This window comes from Eptatretus burgeri, chromosome 9 (genome assembly GCF_056783735.1).
Source record: "Eptatretus burgeri isolate ZD-2024b chromosome 9, Ebu_testis_v1, whole genome shotgun sequence".
NCBI classification, from domain to species: domain Eukaryota; kingdom Metazoa; phylum Chordata; class Myxini; order Myxiniformes; family Myxinidae; genus Eptatretus; species Eptatretus burgeri.
The window spans coordinates 98,533,572-98,547,964 of record NC_140969.1 but is presented as its reverse complement, the minus strand read 5'-3'; the positions used below and the strand labels follow the sequence as shown (position 1 = coordinate 98,547,964).

At 45.3% G+C, this 14,393-nt stretch overlaps 1 protein-coding gene across 2 annotated transcripts; it reads left to right on the top strand.

Annotated features, from left to right (window-relative positions):
* The first annotated feature begins 8,123 nt into the window (after window positions 1–8,123).
* Window positions 8,124–14,393, top strand: LOC147020723 (protein S100-A1-like). 2 transcript variants are annotated; one of them, XM_085896297.1, is made up of 3 exons: window positions 8,124–8,330; window positions 8,965–9,133; window positions 13,951–14,393. In XM_085896297.1, the coding sequence occupies exons 2-3, from the start codon at window positions 8,993–8,995 to the stop codon at window positions 14,116–14,118; spliced, it is 309 nt and encodes a 102-aa protein (XP_085752423.1). In that variant the 5' UTR covers window positions 8,124–8,330; window positions 8,965–8,992; the 3' UTR covers window positions 14,119–14,393. The 2 variants fall into 2 exon arrangements, with proteins under 2 accessions (XP_085752423.1, XP_085752425.1); XM_085896299.1 differs by lacking the exon at window positions 8,124–8,330 and adding an exon at window positions 8,871–8,887.

Genomic DNA, 14,393 nt, shown 5'->3' with positions numbered 1-14,393 from the left:
AACATTTCCACTTTCTTCCTCTGAATTGCTCACACAAGCCTCGAACAACATGGCTCCACAACCCCCCAGAAAGATTTTCCATCACCAATTTTTTCTCCAAGAGTTTCTTCAAAATCCCACTGATCAGTTTTAACAAACTGAGAACCATCAGTGTGGCTAATGACGGTGGAATCGGTATCGGACTCCGAGCTCGGGCTGCACTGTTTCTCGACGTACATCACCGTTTGATTCAATCTGACTTCCAGATGTGACGTCACTGGCGAAATCGAGAATCAACACTCCGGGGGCTTTTTTCGACACTTTGTAAATGGCAAAAAAAAAAAATGTAATTTTTTTTTTTACTTTCTAATTAGCCCATGAATAATGATGATTCTCAATGGTTTTCAGAAAAAAAAAAACTTATTTGGGGTCCACTTTAACCTCCAAAATGGCTCAATGTAGAACCTAACTGCACCACAGAAGTGGAAATAACACAACCTTGATTAGAAACAAATCGCTCACTGTCAGGTCAGGCCAGATCAGATCTGTGACTTGCTAATGTCACAAAGATCTGTGAACTGTGACTTGTCAGCAACTAAACCCTCTCCCCCTCCAGGTTTCCTGGTGAGGAGGGTGTTTGGATATGGACACCCAGCAGGATTAAAAACAAAACCCGTCAAAGGATGAAGGAGTTCCTTGTCACAGAACGGCCACATCCATATCTAGTGCTCAACTGGATCTGCGGACGTCCTCCTGCGGTTGGGTTACGTTTTTTTTAAGGAGGTTTGTGCCAGGATTTGTACTCTGGCTACCATAAAACCATTCACTCTGCAAAACACTAAAAATGCAAAGAAAACTGAAATCCCACTCCGGAGGAGTACCCCCGGTGCAGGGGCCCTTCGCAGGGCAACTCACTGGATGAGGGGATTGGGGCAAAGCCCCAGGGACCCCCAATCTTTGATGATAGAGTAACCTTCCCAGGTTGGATTGCGGTAGAGTGTGTCGGAGTGGTCTCCTTGGGTTAACCTAATGTGGTCCCTTCAGGTGGGGGCCTGGAATGGCCTATCCCTAAGAGAGGATGATCACCTGTCTCTGTGATCATCTGAGCTCAAGCGTTTGGACATCGGTATTGCAGCTCTCTCTGAGGTTCGGAGACCGGATCGTGGCGAGATCATGGCGGGTGGTTACACCTACTATTGGTCTGGTCACTCTGTTGGTTACCATACCCAAGGAGTTGCTGTAGCTGTGTCCAATAAGCTGACCCCAATGATAATTGAGGTAACACAGGTCAACGAGCGTATTATGAGACTAAGGATTCGTCACTCCTTGGGTGTCGTTTCCCTGGTCTCTGTTTATGCTCCGATTGAGGCGAGTGATCTCACCGTGAAGGATGCATTCTATGCCACGCTCGAGTCTGTGGTTGATCAGTGCCCCAGGCGAGATACTCTTCTTTTCTTGGAGGATTTCAATGCATCGACTGGAACCGATAGGGATGGTTATGAGACGTGTGTTGGTGCCCACGGGTCTGGAACTGTGAACCAGAATCGCACTAAGTTCCTTGAATTTGCAAGAAGTCATGGACTCAGGATCGTTGGTTCCTGGTTTCAGCACCCACAAGCTCATCGCTGGACTTGGTATTCCAACGCTAGTGGAGTGGCAAAGGAGATTGACCATGTGCTCGTTGATGGTCTCTGCAGGATGATCCAGAACTGCAGGGTCTACCAAAGTGATCAGTTCCTCAATACCGACCACAAGCTTGTTTTAGCAACTCTGAAGCTGCAGTTTAAATTCGGGTGAATGGTACCATCCCAGCCTCGGCTGGATGTTCGCAACCTCAAGGATGCCACTGGGATTACAGGTTTTCTGGGTCAAAACTAAGATCCAGGCTTTCAATCACATCTTGGATGCTGCCATCTTGTCTGTGCCTCTTTGCGGTGAGGATGTTGAGGTCACGGAGAGATTCATTTACCTTGGCATTGATATTCATGTCTCTGCTGGCTGTGAGCCAGAGGTCAATAAACATCTGGGTCGGGCCTCGGGAGTAATGCATTCACGAGATCATGGGTTGTGGCACCGTCAGTACCTGTGCAGGAGGATGAAAGTCCGAGTCTTCAGGTTCTTGGTGCTTCCAGTTTTGCTCTAGAGATGTGAGACTTTGACTCTGACTCGGGATCTGAGATGGAGACTTAATTCCTTTGGTACCAGGTCTCTTCGGAGAATCCTTGGCTATCGCTGGTTGGACTTTGTGTCCAACAAGCGGTTGCTGAGTGAGAATCAAATGAGATTTGTTACCTGCATAGTCCGTGAGTTTCAGCTGAGGTTGTATGGACATGTTGCTCGTTTTACTGACGCTGATCCTGCTCACCAGATTCTCTCAGCAAGGGAGCTTCATGAATGGAGGAGGCCAATGGGCCGACCACGTGCTTCGTGGTTGCAGCAGATTGATCAACATCTCAAGGAGATTGGGATGGGTCAGGCATCTGCCTGGGGGATGGCCAGACGGAGGCCCCGGGAGTACCGGCAGAAAGTGGACGCAGCGACGCGCTACTCCGGCACATGCTCCCATACCTGACCTGACTTACTGTCCACATGCAATCACACACAAAAAAGCATGACAATAATAAACTAGAAATTTCATCGAACATGATACCCCATATACCGTTCCTTCATTTTTACACCACCCCATTGAACCATTAATTTAACCATTAATTAAATAGAGTGAACCCTCAAATATCACGGTTCTAATATCCCCAATCACAGGCAGCCTATTGTGTTCCAATTTAGTTATCGTGGTATTTCATTTCAGCCAATCACGGATTTTGACCTGAGATGAGCCATTGTTTGTGGCCGCAAGTACGATTGCCTCCCATTACGAGCCTTTTGTTGTCTCTCGTACACCGTTGATTGTAGTAATCAGACCTACATACGGGAACGATGCTAAGTTTAATAACAAATCATCATCCAACAGGAAATGACAAACGGATATCCTGAAATACTAGATCTGTAAGATCTAGTGGACACATAACTGTTAATAATGGCGTCCAAACGTAAAATGATGCACAAAATTAGTTGTGCCAAAATTAGAGAAAGGTTATGACATTGTGCAAAAAAACAAAAATTGAGTTGTTCGGTTGGGATAAGGTCAAAGTGCGGCATCGATGTGCCACCATTACGGGATCAATGAATCAACTGTGCGGTAAACGGGAGTCAAATATCCATACAAGTGTTCCCCCGAACAAAGTGCAAAAGTCTCATTCCAGTCCCATGATCCTCTTATTGAAAGGACGAAAAAAAGCACTTTAAGCCTTATTGTTTGGATGGAGGACCAAGCAGAAAAAGTGCCTTTTGGTGGACGGGTGATACGGGACAAACTACTGCGGATTTACTCCTGTGAGTGGACTGGTGAGAGAAACCGCTGTGGATTTACCAACGTTTCCACGAGGCACCCAGGGCCGAAGGCTCCAGTTCAATCATGGCGGACCACGATGCTGCGAAAAGCTATCAACCGCAGCTCATGGAACTAATCGAGGCGAAGGGATTTATGCCGGAGCAGGTTTTTTTTAACGCTGACGAGACGATTCCTTTGGAAGAGGATGCCATCTTTTGTCTTCCTGTCCAAGCAGGTAAGATCTGCTTCAGCCCAAGGTGGTTCAGGAACGTTTTACCCTTCTATGTGGCAATGCAGCAGGCCACTTTGTCATGTTCCTGATGTTCCAACAGCCATCACAAGCTCTACTATCCACATCTTTATAACAGCTCTACCCTCCCCAATCTAGCAGCATCATCATCATCCTGAGCTAAGTTTTGTGTTTTATATTTACTGCAGAGGGCAGTATGAGGACGTAATACTGTTACGTTTGAGGGGGGGTATGCATTCAAAGGGTAATTAGGATGTTTAATTAGGTATGCCATGCTGTTCGAGTGTACCAGGATCTCGATGTAATAAGTAGCAATTCAGTGGTGATAAGTTGTCTAGTAAATGTCCATTTCTTCAAGGGGGAAATGATAATTGTCACGTAATTAGATAGGGACACGGGATAGGTAAGTGTGTCTGCGTAAACCCCTTTTAGTATTCCCTGGAGGCTGGCCGTGACATCACAGGACAGTGCTGCGGATGGCTCCGCCCCGTGATCACGATTGGCGGAAGGCGACGGCGGTGGGCCAATAAAACGGCTCGATTGGAAGTGACGAGGACGGGAGGATAAAAAGGTTCTGTTCGGGGTCGAAAAGGAAGAGGAAGAAGATCGGTACCGAAAGACTGTTTCGGTGGAGGTTGTTGTGCTGGGAGGGTGCTGTGTTGTTGGGCTGTTTTCGAGCCTGGTTTTCATCGTGTCTCGAGGCCTTCCTGAGCCTTGTGCCTCACCTTGGTTGGCTCTGGGGTTCTGCTGGCTCGGAGTACGGGGTCGAACGGCGGGCGGACCTGCCTCCCTCTCCTGCTCGCAATTTGGCACCAGAACTGGTTCCCTGGCGGCTGTGAGCGGACTTGGGCCAAGACCAGGAGGTCGACAGCACCACGGTTTCTCCTGCCCCCCCCTGACGAGAGCAAGGCCAGCTCGTCCGACGCCAATCCAGGGACTGTTGCGTCCACACCACGGTCCAGCCTGACCACCAGGAATAGCTACGTTTTGTGTGTGTGTGTGTGTGTGTGTGTGTGTGTGTGTGTGTGTGTGTGTGTGTGTGTGTGTGTGTGTGTGTGTGTGTGTGTGTGTGTGTGTGTGTGTGTGTGTGTGTGTGTGTGTGTGTGTGTGTGTACCTGGCGCCTTAGAGGGTTTGAGATTTGTATATTCATTGGAATTGTCTGTGTTTTCCCCATGCCCGATCCCACACCATCCCGTCGAATCGCCCTGGATCCCTCTTCTTGCCGAGTCTTGTTATTTCTGGTTAGAGGAATAAACATCATCAACTCAGTGAAAAGCGACTCGTGCCACCTTCCTCGTCCCGTTTGCGGTAGAGCGATTAGCACCGCCATCTTTGGGTTATAAATAAATAAACCGCCTCCATCGTTTCGGCTCATTCTACGTTGGCGGGACTGTTCAAGTCCCGTGGGCGTCACAATACTTTACCCTCACCCATCTCTCTGTTATATTAAAAAAAAAAACCTCGCTCCTTTTGAAATAACTTTAAAAGGTAAAACTCCTATTTTTGTTTATTTTTGACTATATTCATTTTATTTACATGTTTATTTCAATTATGATGTGCTTATTTCTGGCTGCCGTAGAACTTTCTCTATATTTCCTCGAAACCCATAAACTAACCCCCCCCCCCCACCCCACTCTTCCCCACAGACCCTTGCTTTTAACTATCGTGGCATTTTCCAGGAATGCAACCCCATGATATTTGAGGGTTTACTGTGCTGCAAAACTGAAGGTGTTTGGAATTATTAAGACAGACAATTTGTATTCTACAGTCTTCAAGTATATAATAATTTAAATGAAATAAAACGAGTAAAAGTCACATAAATAAATTAATTAATTTACCGCCATTTTCCACAGTGTCTGTTACATTAGTTCTTTGTGCTTGTTGTTTGTGTCCTTTATAACATCCTCAAAAACAATAAGTTTCCAAAGCAGTTACCAATTGCTGAACCCTGCTTTTCGCTCCATGTGTGCTGGGCAATAACCAATGATAATCACGAATTGGAATGCTATTAGTCACCAGGAGAAGCTAATGAACTTGAAGAAGGAATAAAATCAAAGGAGGAAGGATAAATAGCAGAATAAATAATAATGATAAGGAACAGGCCTGAGAAGAGGATTCCTGGAGCAGAAATAAACGGGGAAATACCTGGAGGAAAGCAAGTCGAGGGAGAGGTGACCCATTAGCAGCAGAGGCTGCTTGAAGAACTGCGATGATGATGACCAGAACTCCCGATGCAGATCACCATGGTAGCAACAATGTCTTGTAGCTACACGTAAGAGGGCGTCCAAAGCACGAGCAACGCCTCATTGGTGGCACGGTCTCGTAGGTGCAGGCGGTAGCAACACAGAAGCGATGGCTGGCAGACTACCACATTTTCAAAGTACGTAAAGTGCCAGAGTGGGTCTACAGGTGGGAGCGACACAGAAGCAACAGCATTGATGCACAGGACTAATGCATCGAGGATGCACATCGCCAATTCAAAACTATCTCTTCATCAGCCAAACCTCCTCTCCATTCTAACTTGACTCCATCCATCCATCCAATGGGACCATACTCAGTGCAGAGCATTGGTGCTGCCTAAGCAGTCTCCTTGGCTATTGGACACAATCCTGGACGGGTCGCCACTCCGACACAGAATACCAGCATGTTGACACTCATTTTGCCGATCTCGGAAGGAAAACAGGTAGAGTCAACCCCACCTGGTATTAATTCAACAGCCGAGTGGGATTTGAACTCAGGATCCGATGATCCCAAGCCCACCACCCTAACCATTAAGCCAACACTAGGCATACACCACGAGTCACTTGACTCCTCACACTGAATCTTCAGCTCTTCCTCGACAATGTCCACGTGACTCTCCTTCAATGGCTTGTATCTCAATCTCCAATCAGAATTCTCTCTTTTCTTTGAATGTCGAGTTCATTCCCCCTCCTGAATCTATCTCGTACATTTCCTTACATCCATTCTGTCTATCTTGCACCCTCAGTCCCCGTTCCAGCCAGCCCACCATTCAGTCAGCCAGTTGACCCCAGACTAATGGCTGGCACAGGAAATGGGGAAATTTTACCCTGGTATGTCCCAATTATGTAATAATTACATCTTTAATGAAATCATCGTGATGTAGATATATTACATAATTTAAACCAACGAGAAACACAAAATCACCAATTTTGTAACAATACGTTATTGAGTAATATGGCTCAAGATGTGCCCCTGTTCCCTATCTACATCAATCCTCCTCAGTTCTTTTGCACAGTATTCTAAAAAATTTTCATTTGAGATGCCTGTTATACCGTCAGTCAGAATCCTCCACGTAGTGAACGAGGGACCAGCACCGAGTAAGTTATACTGGGGGGGCTTCTGGGATGGGGTTGGGAAGGTGTTCATGGGAATAAAAATTAGTACTGTGCAGCCTAGTTTTAAATAAATGGTTGAAAAAAATAAAAGGATGACCTCTTATGAAGTAGGAGAGGAAGAAATCAATGGAATTCAATGTAAGAAAGTACAGTATGAAGTAGTAGGAAGTGGACAATGAAACATGAATAGGGTCTATTTCCTGGTGAGTGAAACGACAGGAAGTTTAACAGGAAATTCATTGAGAAGTGATTGTAGCAGAAACCACTGATGTCAAGAATATCCATCCATTTCTGCAAAGAGGACATGCTTTCGATGGAGGAACATCATTTATTTGCTCGTGTCAAGGCAGCTTCAGTGTAAAGAAATCATCAGTAAACTTCCTCTATCCCGACGTGGCTTGTTCCTCTTTCTTCGTCCAGAGACTCGTATGACATTTGTTTGCTCTTCCACGAGCTTCAATGTTGTTTCGAGGTAAAGGAAGACGTATTAGTAATGTACAGAGGTTTGGTTGGGCCAGATCTAGGAGCCCAGCCTTTCTGGGAAGGAGAAGCTTGATGGAGATGTGGCGTGGAGCACCGGGGAAGTGTATGTGCAGTTGGGCGAAACGGAACAGAGAGAGATGTCGGAGCAGGAGAACCAGAGGGGAGGAATCTCAGGTTAAAATTCAACTTTCGAGGGAGAAGATTCACAGGTTCAATTTGGTTATGCGGTCGCCCGTACAAGGGGCTCATAACACCGTGGACCTCGTGGTCCATCTGGTGTTTGTACTGAATTTGGGTGTTGGCTCTGCGGGGATGTGGGATATCAATGGCTCAGTGTATGTCCACTGTCCAGCCCTAACATTTCCATCGTTTCTTGGACATCTCCTCTTTCATTGGCCAGGCGACGCCGCAAGTCAGAGATGCATTGTAGAATCGATTCATTTGTACTTTATTGCCAATGTCACACTCAGCCGTACAAACAAATGGAAACGGACACACGAGAAGCCTTAAGAATGATATCATACCGAAGTTTCCATGAACCGAGGCAGGACAAGTTACTGCAATTGATGTATGAAATCACCGCAGTATAGTCACTGTAACCAGTGCCACACCCACAGCCCCGCACATGTTGCAGTTCTCAAAACCCCATCAGAATCCCACCATCACGTGGTTAAAGCTCCTTGCATTCGTTCTGGCTTCTCCGCTCAATCCGAGCCCCCCTTCTCTGATCCCCCAACGCCCCTGCCTGCTGACATCCCCTCCCTCGCCCCTGCAGCATCACTGCGGGAAGGCAGGGTAGCTAGATATATATAAACCCTCGCACACCATCGACATTGTGCTTACTCTTTGGCCTTCGTATCCTGCGACTTCTTTGTACGTTGGACATCTCTCCACTTCCCAAACTCCCCGCTTTTCGGACAGATTCCCTCCATCCCAAACCTTCTGCTTTCCTTTACCACTTGCTTCCCCCAGCTTTTAGTTTTTAATGGAGCGCTCCTATTTAACCCCTAATGGACCCTTTTACTGGCGGAAACTTCTCGCATTGACAGACCTCATTGTGCTTTCTTTACTCTGATTTGTATCGGTATTAATCAGTGTTTACCGTCCTGCATGCTGGTAGTTAAACCGATTTCTCTTTGGTTTTGAGTGTGAGTTGTTTGGAATCCGTTATCCCCTCTCCTGACACCAAAACAACACAAAGGTCGATCCTGCCTGGAAAGATTAATTTTTTTCCAATCTTGTAAATTGACCTTTTCATTACATCTTGTCTCTTTGACATCCAGTACTGCCTGATTGAAGAAAAATAATTTGAGCTTTTTGGATTTTATTAAAATGTCTACCTTGTCTACCTGTAGTTTTGCGTTATCCATCCTGTATTTTCGATCAGTGGGTTCTCTCTGGTCATGATGTGATGCTCATTGATCTGAAAGGTAAGGGTAATCAATTCATAGCTTGCGATGCTAACCTGTCCAACTTGATCCCCACGCTGTGTGTCCATCCATGACAGTGAAAGGACAGAGTGAAGACAACGAAAGATGGCATCTCGATTGGAGTCAGCGATGGAGACTTTGATCAGTGTGTTTCACTCGTACTCCGGAAAGGAGGGTGACAAGTACAAGCTCAATACCTCCGAGCTGAAGCTGCTGCTGCAAAACGAGCTGAAAGGCTTCACCAAGGTAAAGCATCCTTGTATTCTCGCTCATGGTGAAGTTGAGTCCAATCCATCATGGGGTTTGGTGTTATTAGCGAATACATGCTGGACTCTGCTGGTTGCAGCATTACTGGGCAACAGCTGTGCTTCTGATGCAGTGCACCTCCCTGTTCATTCGGGGGAAGGGATTTGTAATTTGTTCAGTGTGCCGGCGATTGCTCACCTACTCTTCACGTAGGACGCCGTGGGATACTTAACGAGTAGCAACCAGTGCCGACAGATGGAACAGCCGGCTTTACGCCCATCCGTGGGACGGCACGCACGTCGATGCCTGCGCCACACCAGGATGGCAGTTGATAGCTCGGTCGAGATTCGAACCCACGCTAGACAGCTCAAAATAAAAGCACGTCGAATGGGTTTATGAACTTTAGACATCACATCTTTGCAGATGTTCAGATATTCACACCAATGTCCATTCGTGGGGAGTTAAAAAGTTTGAGGAACCAGGCACCATACTCCAAGAAAATCGATGTTCTTGTTAATCTTTCAACGCAGAATCAGACATATAATTATAACAAATTTATTTTCTAATTAGTCATACTGTACGTGTTGAAAAACAAGAGGTCGGGGTTTCTTGGACCGTCGTGAGCATCTCGTTCCGAGGACATTTTGAACCATGACAAACATTGCGATGGGAGACCTTCTGCGGAGATAAGAATTGTTACAACACAATAATTTAACAACTATTCCAGGATAAGACAACTCAACCCAGTTATGGAGCAATGTGATGAAATAATGCTTCGAAATATCGAATGGACTGAATATCAGTTTCTGTTTTCGAACTCTCCGTGAAATCTTTACTGGAAAACAAATGTATGAATAGCTTGTGAATGATCAAGCAATTGTACAGTGAAGGTTACAACCATAAGATAAAATAAAATCAAACAAAATAAATAAATAAAAAGTGCAGTGAGCCAATCATCAAGGCATATATATATATATATATATATATATATATATATATATATATATATATATATATATATATATATATATATATATATATATATATATATATATATATATATATCTTCTTCTTCTTTCGGCTGCTCCCGTAAGGGGTTGCCAGAGCGGATCATCCGTATGATCCGCATCGTGATTTGGCACATGTTTTACGCCGGATGCCCTTCCTGACGCAACCCTGGTCGCCTCTTACGACACAGGGATACTATATATATATATATATATACATACCTATACAGGTATGAGGTATCAACCAATGTATGTGTGATACACCTTCGACAGCCATCGTTTCCGAGATGGATTTGTAAAGAGAAACTGTTGCTTAATTAACAAAACTCTTATTACTGATCCATTTCCAATCTTCCATTCCTGTTCCTCCAACGGTTTTTCAACAAAAGCACGACCATATTGTTTGAACTGAGAAAATAATTATTAACTTAAGTTTGAATCACAATTTCCATCATCCACAGCTGCATCCGACCAACGCCCTAATCTGGCACCGAGCTGAGTCTCCACTCCTCCCTCGAAACCTCACCAATGAAATCCCTTCGACATTGTGCCTCTTCACGCCTCCTCGCTGTGTCTCGCTGTGTCATAGCCTCGTGGGCTGTTCTCCTTGCCTTGTTGCACCTTTCAGACACTGCATTGACATCACTGTGGGGCTTGGCGGTTCGATATGTGTCCAGCCTATAATTGTAAGGAATACACGACATCGAACTTAAAACAAAGGACAAGTTCCAGCTCGGGCCGGCATACCTGCGTCGTATTGGAATATCATTGGGACCATGTTCCTGGCCCGTAGATGACCTCTTGAGAAATATACAATCAGTTCTTCAGTGCCAATAGGATCGCTGGTGGTTGAGGTAGTTTTACGTGTTATTTCAAAATAATTCCAAATGATGCATTAAGTGACACATCGTGTGACAACAAACTCGAGCTAGTTTATTTGTCCCCTCGAAACACTGGGAGGGGACTATAGGTTTTCTCTCCACCTGTCCATCTCTCCATCCATCCCACCTGTGGTTTTTCAGACTTTTACCCCATCCATCCATCTAATCCATTGGGACCATACTCTGTACTGAGCATCAGTACTGCCAAAGTAGTCTCCTGGGATAATGGGCACAATCCTGGACGGGTCACCACCCCGACACAGAATACTCGAATGGCTCAATCATCCCAGCAAGCTGGTACTCATTTTTGCTGACCTCGGAAGAATGACCGGCTGAGTCAACCCCACCTGGTGTTAATTCCGCAACCAACAGGTCTTGATCTTAAGGCCCTAGCATCCCAAGCCCACCACCCTAGCCATTAAGCCAACACCAGGCATAACAACAAACATTCGACTTGATAAAAAAAAACTAATCTGCCGCCAGACAACGCTCAACTACTTCGATCCGCACGGCCCCACCGTCATGCAAGTGGATACATCGATGCACTTCTCTATGCTAGAATGGCAAGCCAATGGAATTTGCTTCGAGGATGCTCGGTGACGGTGAAACCAGATATACCAACAATGAACGCAAACTACTGTACTTGCAGTAATCTACGGGTGTGAGAGGTTCCACACGCACGTCTACGGAAGTCACTTCACTGTGAAATCCGGCCATAAACCATTATATACCCTTTAACATATTCAACTAAAACTCGGTCCGTGGTTGTATTATGATAAGTTACAGAACAAGTTCGAGTTTCAGGGCGCTCCGTCAATTTTTCACAGAGTTATGCCCTTTTTAAACTTCGAAAAGATCACATCGGAAGGGGACGTGGATTGCAAACAATTGTCGCTCTTTATTTTCGGTCACGTTCCTCTCCGGCAGGAATAAAACTCAAAACTAGGCAGCTCTGAGCAGTTGTGTGACATAAATGGCTTTCCTAATTCGAGACACCGTTTGTAGAATCCCTTTAGAGGTCTGTATGATGAGATGATGTTGGCCGGTTTCTTTTTACAACATCTCATGCTGATGGAGGAGCTGCAGATGGAGGAGTAGACCATACCTCGAAAAATCAACATTCAATCCAATGTCCATACCCTCTCCAGACCGTTGGTGCTGCCGAAGCAGCCTCTCGGCAGAGAATAAGATGATCGGTAGCCATTGTCTTTCCCAGCAGGACAGGAATTTGGGATGTGGCCAGGGTGCCGGCACACAATGGTCCACTCTTGTGAAAGACGCCGGACGTCCAGCAGCAAATGCAAGCAGAAGGGACACAGAGTTTCAACACCCATCTGATGCACCAATCCGACAGTTTGCAGTCAGGTCAGGAATCGAACCAAGATTAGACGGCCCAAAGGCATTTACCTCGCATTGAGCTATCCTGCCAGCCACACGGCAACATTATACAGGAATGAAAAGCAATTGCACGAAGAAAATAATAATAATAATTTTTTTTTAAAAACTTGGTACAGCGCATACCGCCACCAGGCTGAACAGTTGACGTTTTTGTATCCATTGAAAGGCCAGATCAGGATCTTCACCAAAATCTGATTAACTCTTCCTCGTCACAAACCCAACCTGTTCATCAAGGTTTCATCTGAATCCGTCCATAACTTTTTGCGATATCTCACTCACAGACAGACAAACAGACAGACAAGCCGATAGGCGACGAGGGATTCGCTAGGATCGAAGCGCTGGATACGATGCTTTTCATTCTGACCGATCCACCGACGAAGATTCATTGCCAAGACGTATTGGTTCACATACAATTGTTCCTCTGCCTGGCAAGATTTTTCCTATTGCGTATTTTGCCAACTGGCACTCCTCACAGGACTACCATTTGAAAAATAAAACCTAAATCAAAAATCGTTTCTCCACATTCAAAACTGTAGGACAAGTATTGAAAATAGTGAACGTAGGTCGAGAAAAAGTATTCTTTCGAATTTTGCGTATTTCAGCCGCGACACCCTTGGTGATCGAATCTGGAAAAATGCGGCGGTTCAATTTTGCAGTAGTTATTAATCTCTATCCATACACCGAATTTGAACGTTCCGCCCTCGACGGTTTCCTAGGTGACGGTCACTTAACATATTCTCTGGATCACCACCTTTCCGCATTCGGAGGGCTGCCATTCGGAAACTATGAGAGATAGAGGAACGTTATGCTGTCGCGATAACTAGATGGAGATGCAAGGAATAGGCAGGAGTTGGTCCGGTCGCTCTAACTAACAAAGAAGCCGCGCTACGTCAGTTACCGTTTGGGTTCTTAAAATGCGGTTTTTCAGCCGCTGCATAGCAACGGGTGGTTGCTTAGCAACGAAACTCAAACGGGCACACTCCCAGCCCATTTGGCACCTGTTCGCCAAGTTTCATCGAAATCGGTTTGCTGGCTTGTGCTGTGGAGCCTCGCGTAGCAGACACACACATACACACACACACACACACACACACACACACACACACACACACACACACACACACACGGAAAACCCGACAATAACGGATATCTAGTGAATCCCAAAAGACAGAGAAGGATAAAAACATAACCTCTGTCCACCGATAAAACTTCAACTTTTTCGCCTTCAATAGTCAGAACTTCAACAACTTACAAATGGATCTTTAGGCAAGAAGTATGTTGTCATGACTATGCATTTGAAAATCACCTCACATGACCTAATACCACAACACCACCCACAAACATGCTAGTTAATGGTTATAATGAATTGAAATACATGATGAAGAACATGCTGAATGTAATATTGTTCTGAACAACAGAAACATTGACAATTACTGCAAGAGATGATAAACTAGGGCTCCTTTAAGTGCATAACACTGGATTCAGACTTCCCAGTGGAGCAATGTTCATTGGGAATGATTTTGTGTTCCAGAAACAAAAGGATCCAAAGTTTCTGGACGATCTGATGATCAAACTCGACGAAAACAAGGATGGAGAAGTCGACTTCAACGAGTACGTGTCTCTCGTTGCCTCGCTTACCATCGCTTGTAATGATTTCTTCGAGGAGTATCTGAAGAAGACCGAACAGAAGAAACATTGAGCGTTGACTAAGCGGTCTAGCATTGATTGGGGTTAAACCTCCGGGGGTTTGTTTTGTGATTGTAGAGGTGGGATCTGAAGCTTGGGATGAAATTGAGCCGATTTATCTGGGTCTAGGGGTTTAAACAAAAGCATTTGAAAATTGAAACGAGTGGAGTGACGAGTATAAATGTGATCGGATGATGAGAGAGGAGGAGAGCTTTACTCATTCCAGTGTTGTTCGAACCATTCTTCAAGAAAACGAGTAAATAAAGCGATTGTGTTTTTTGGATACAA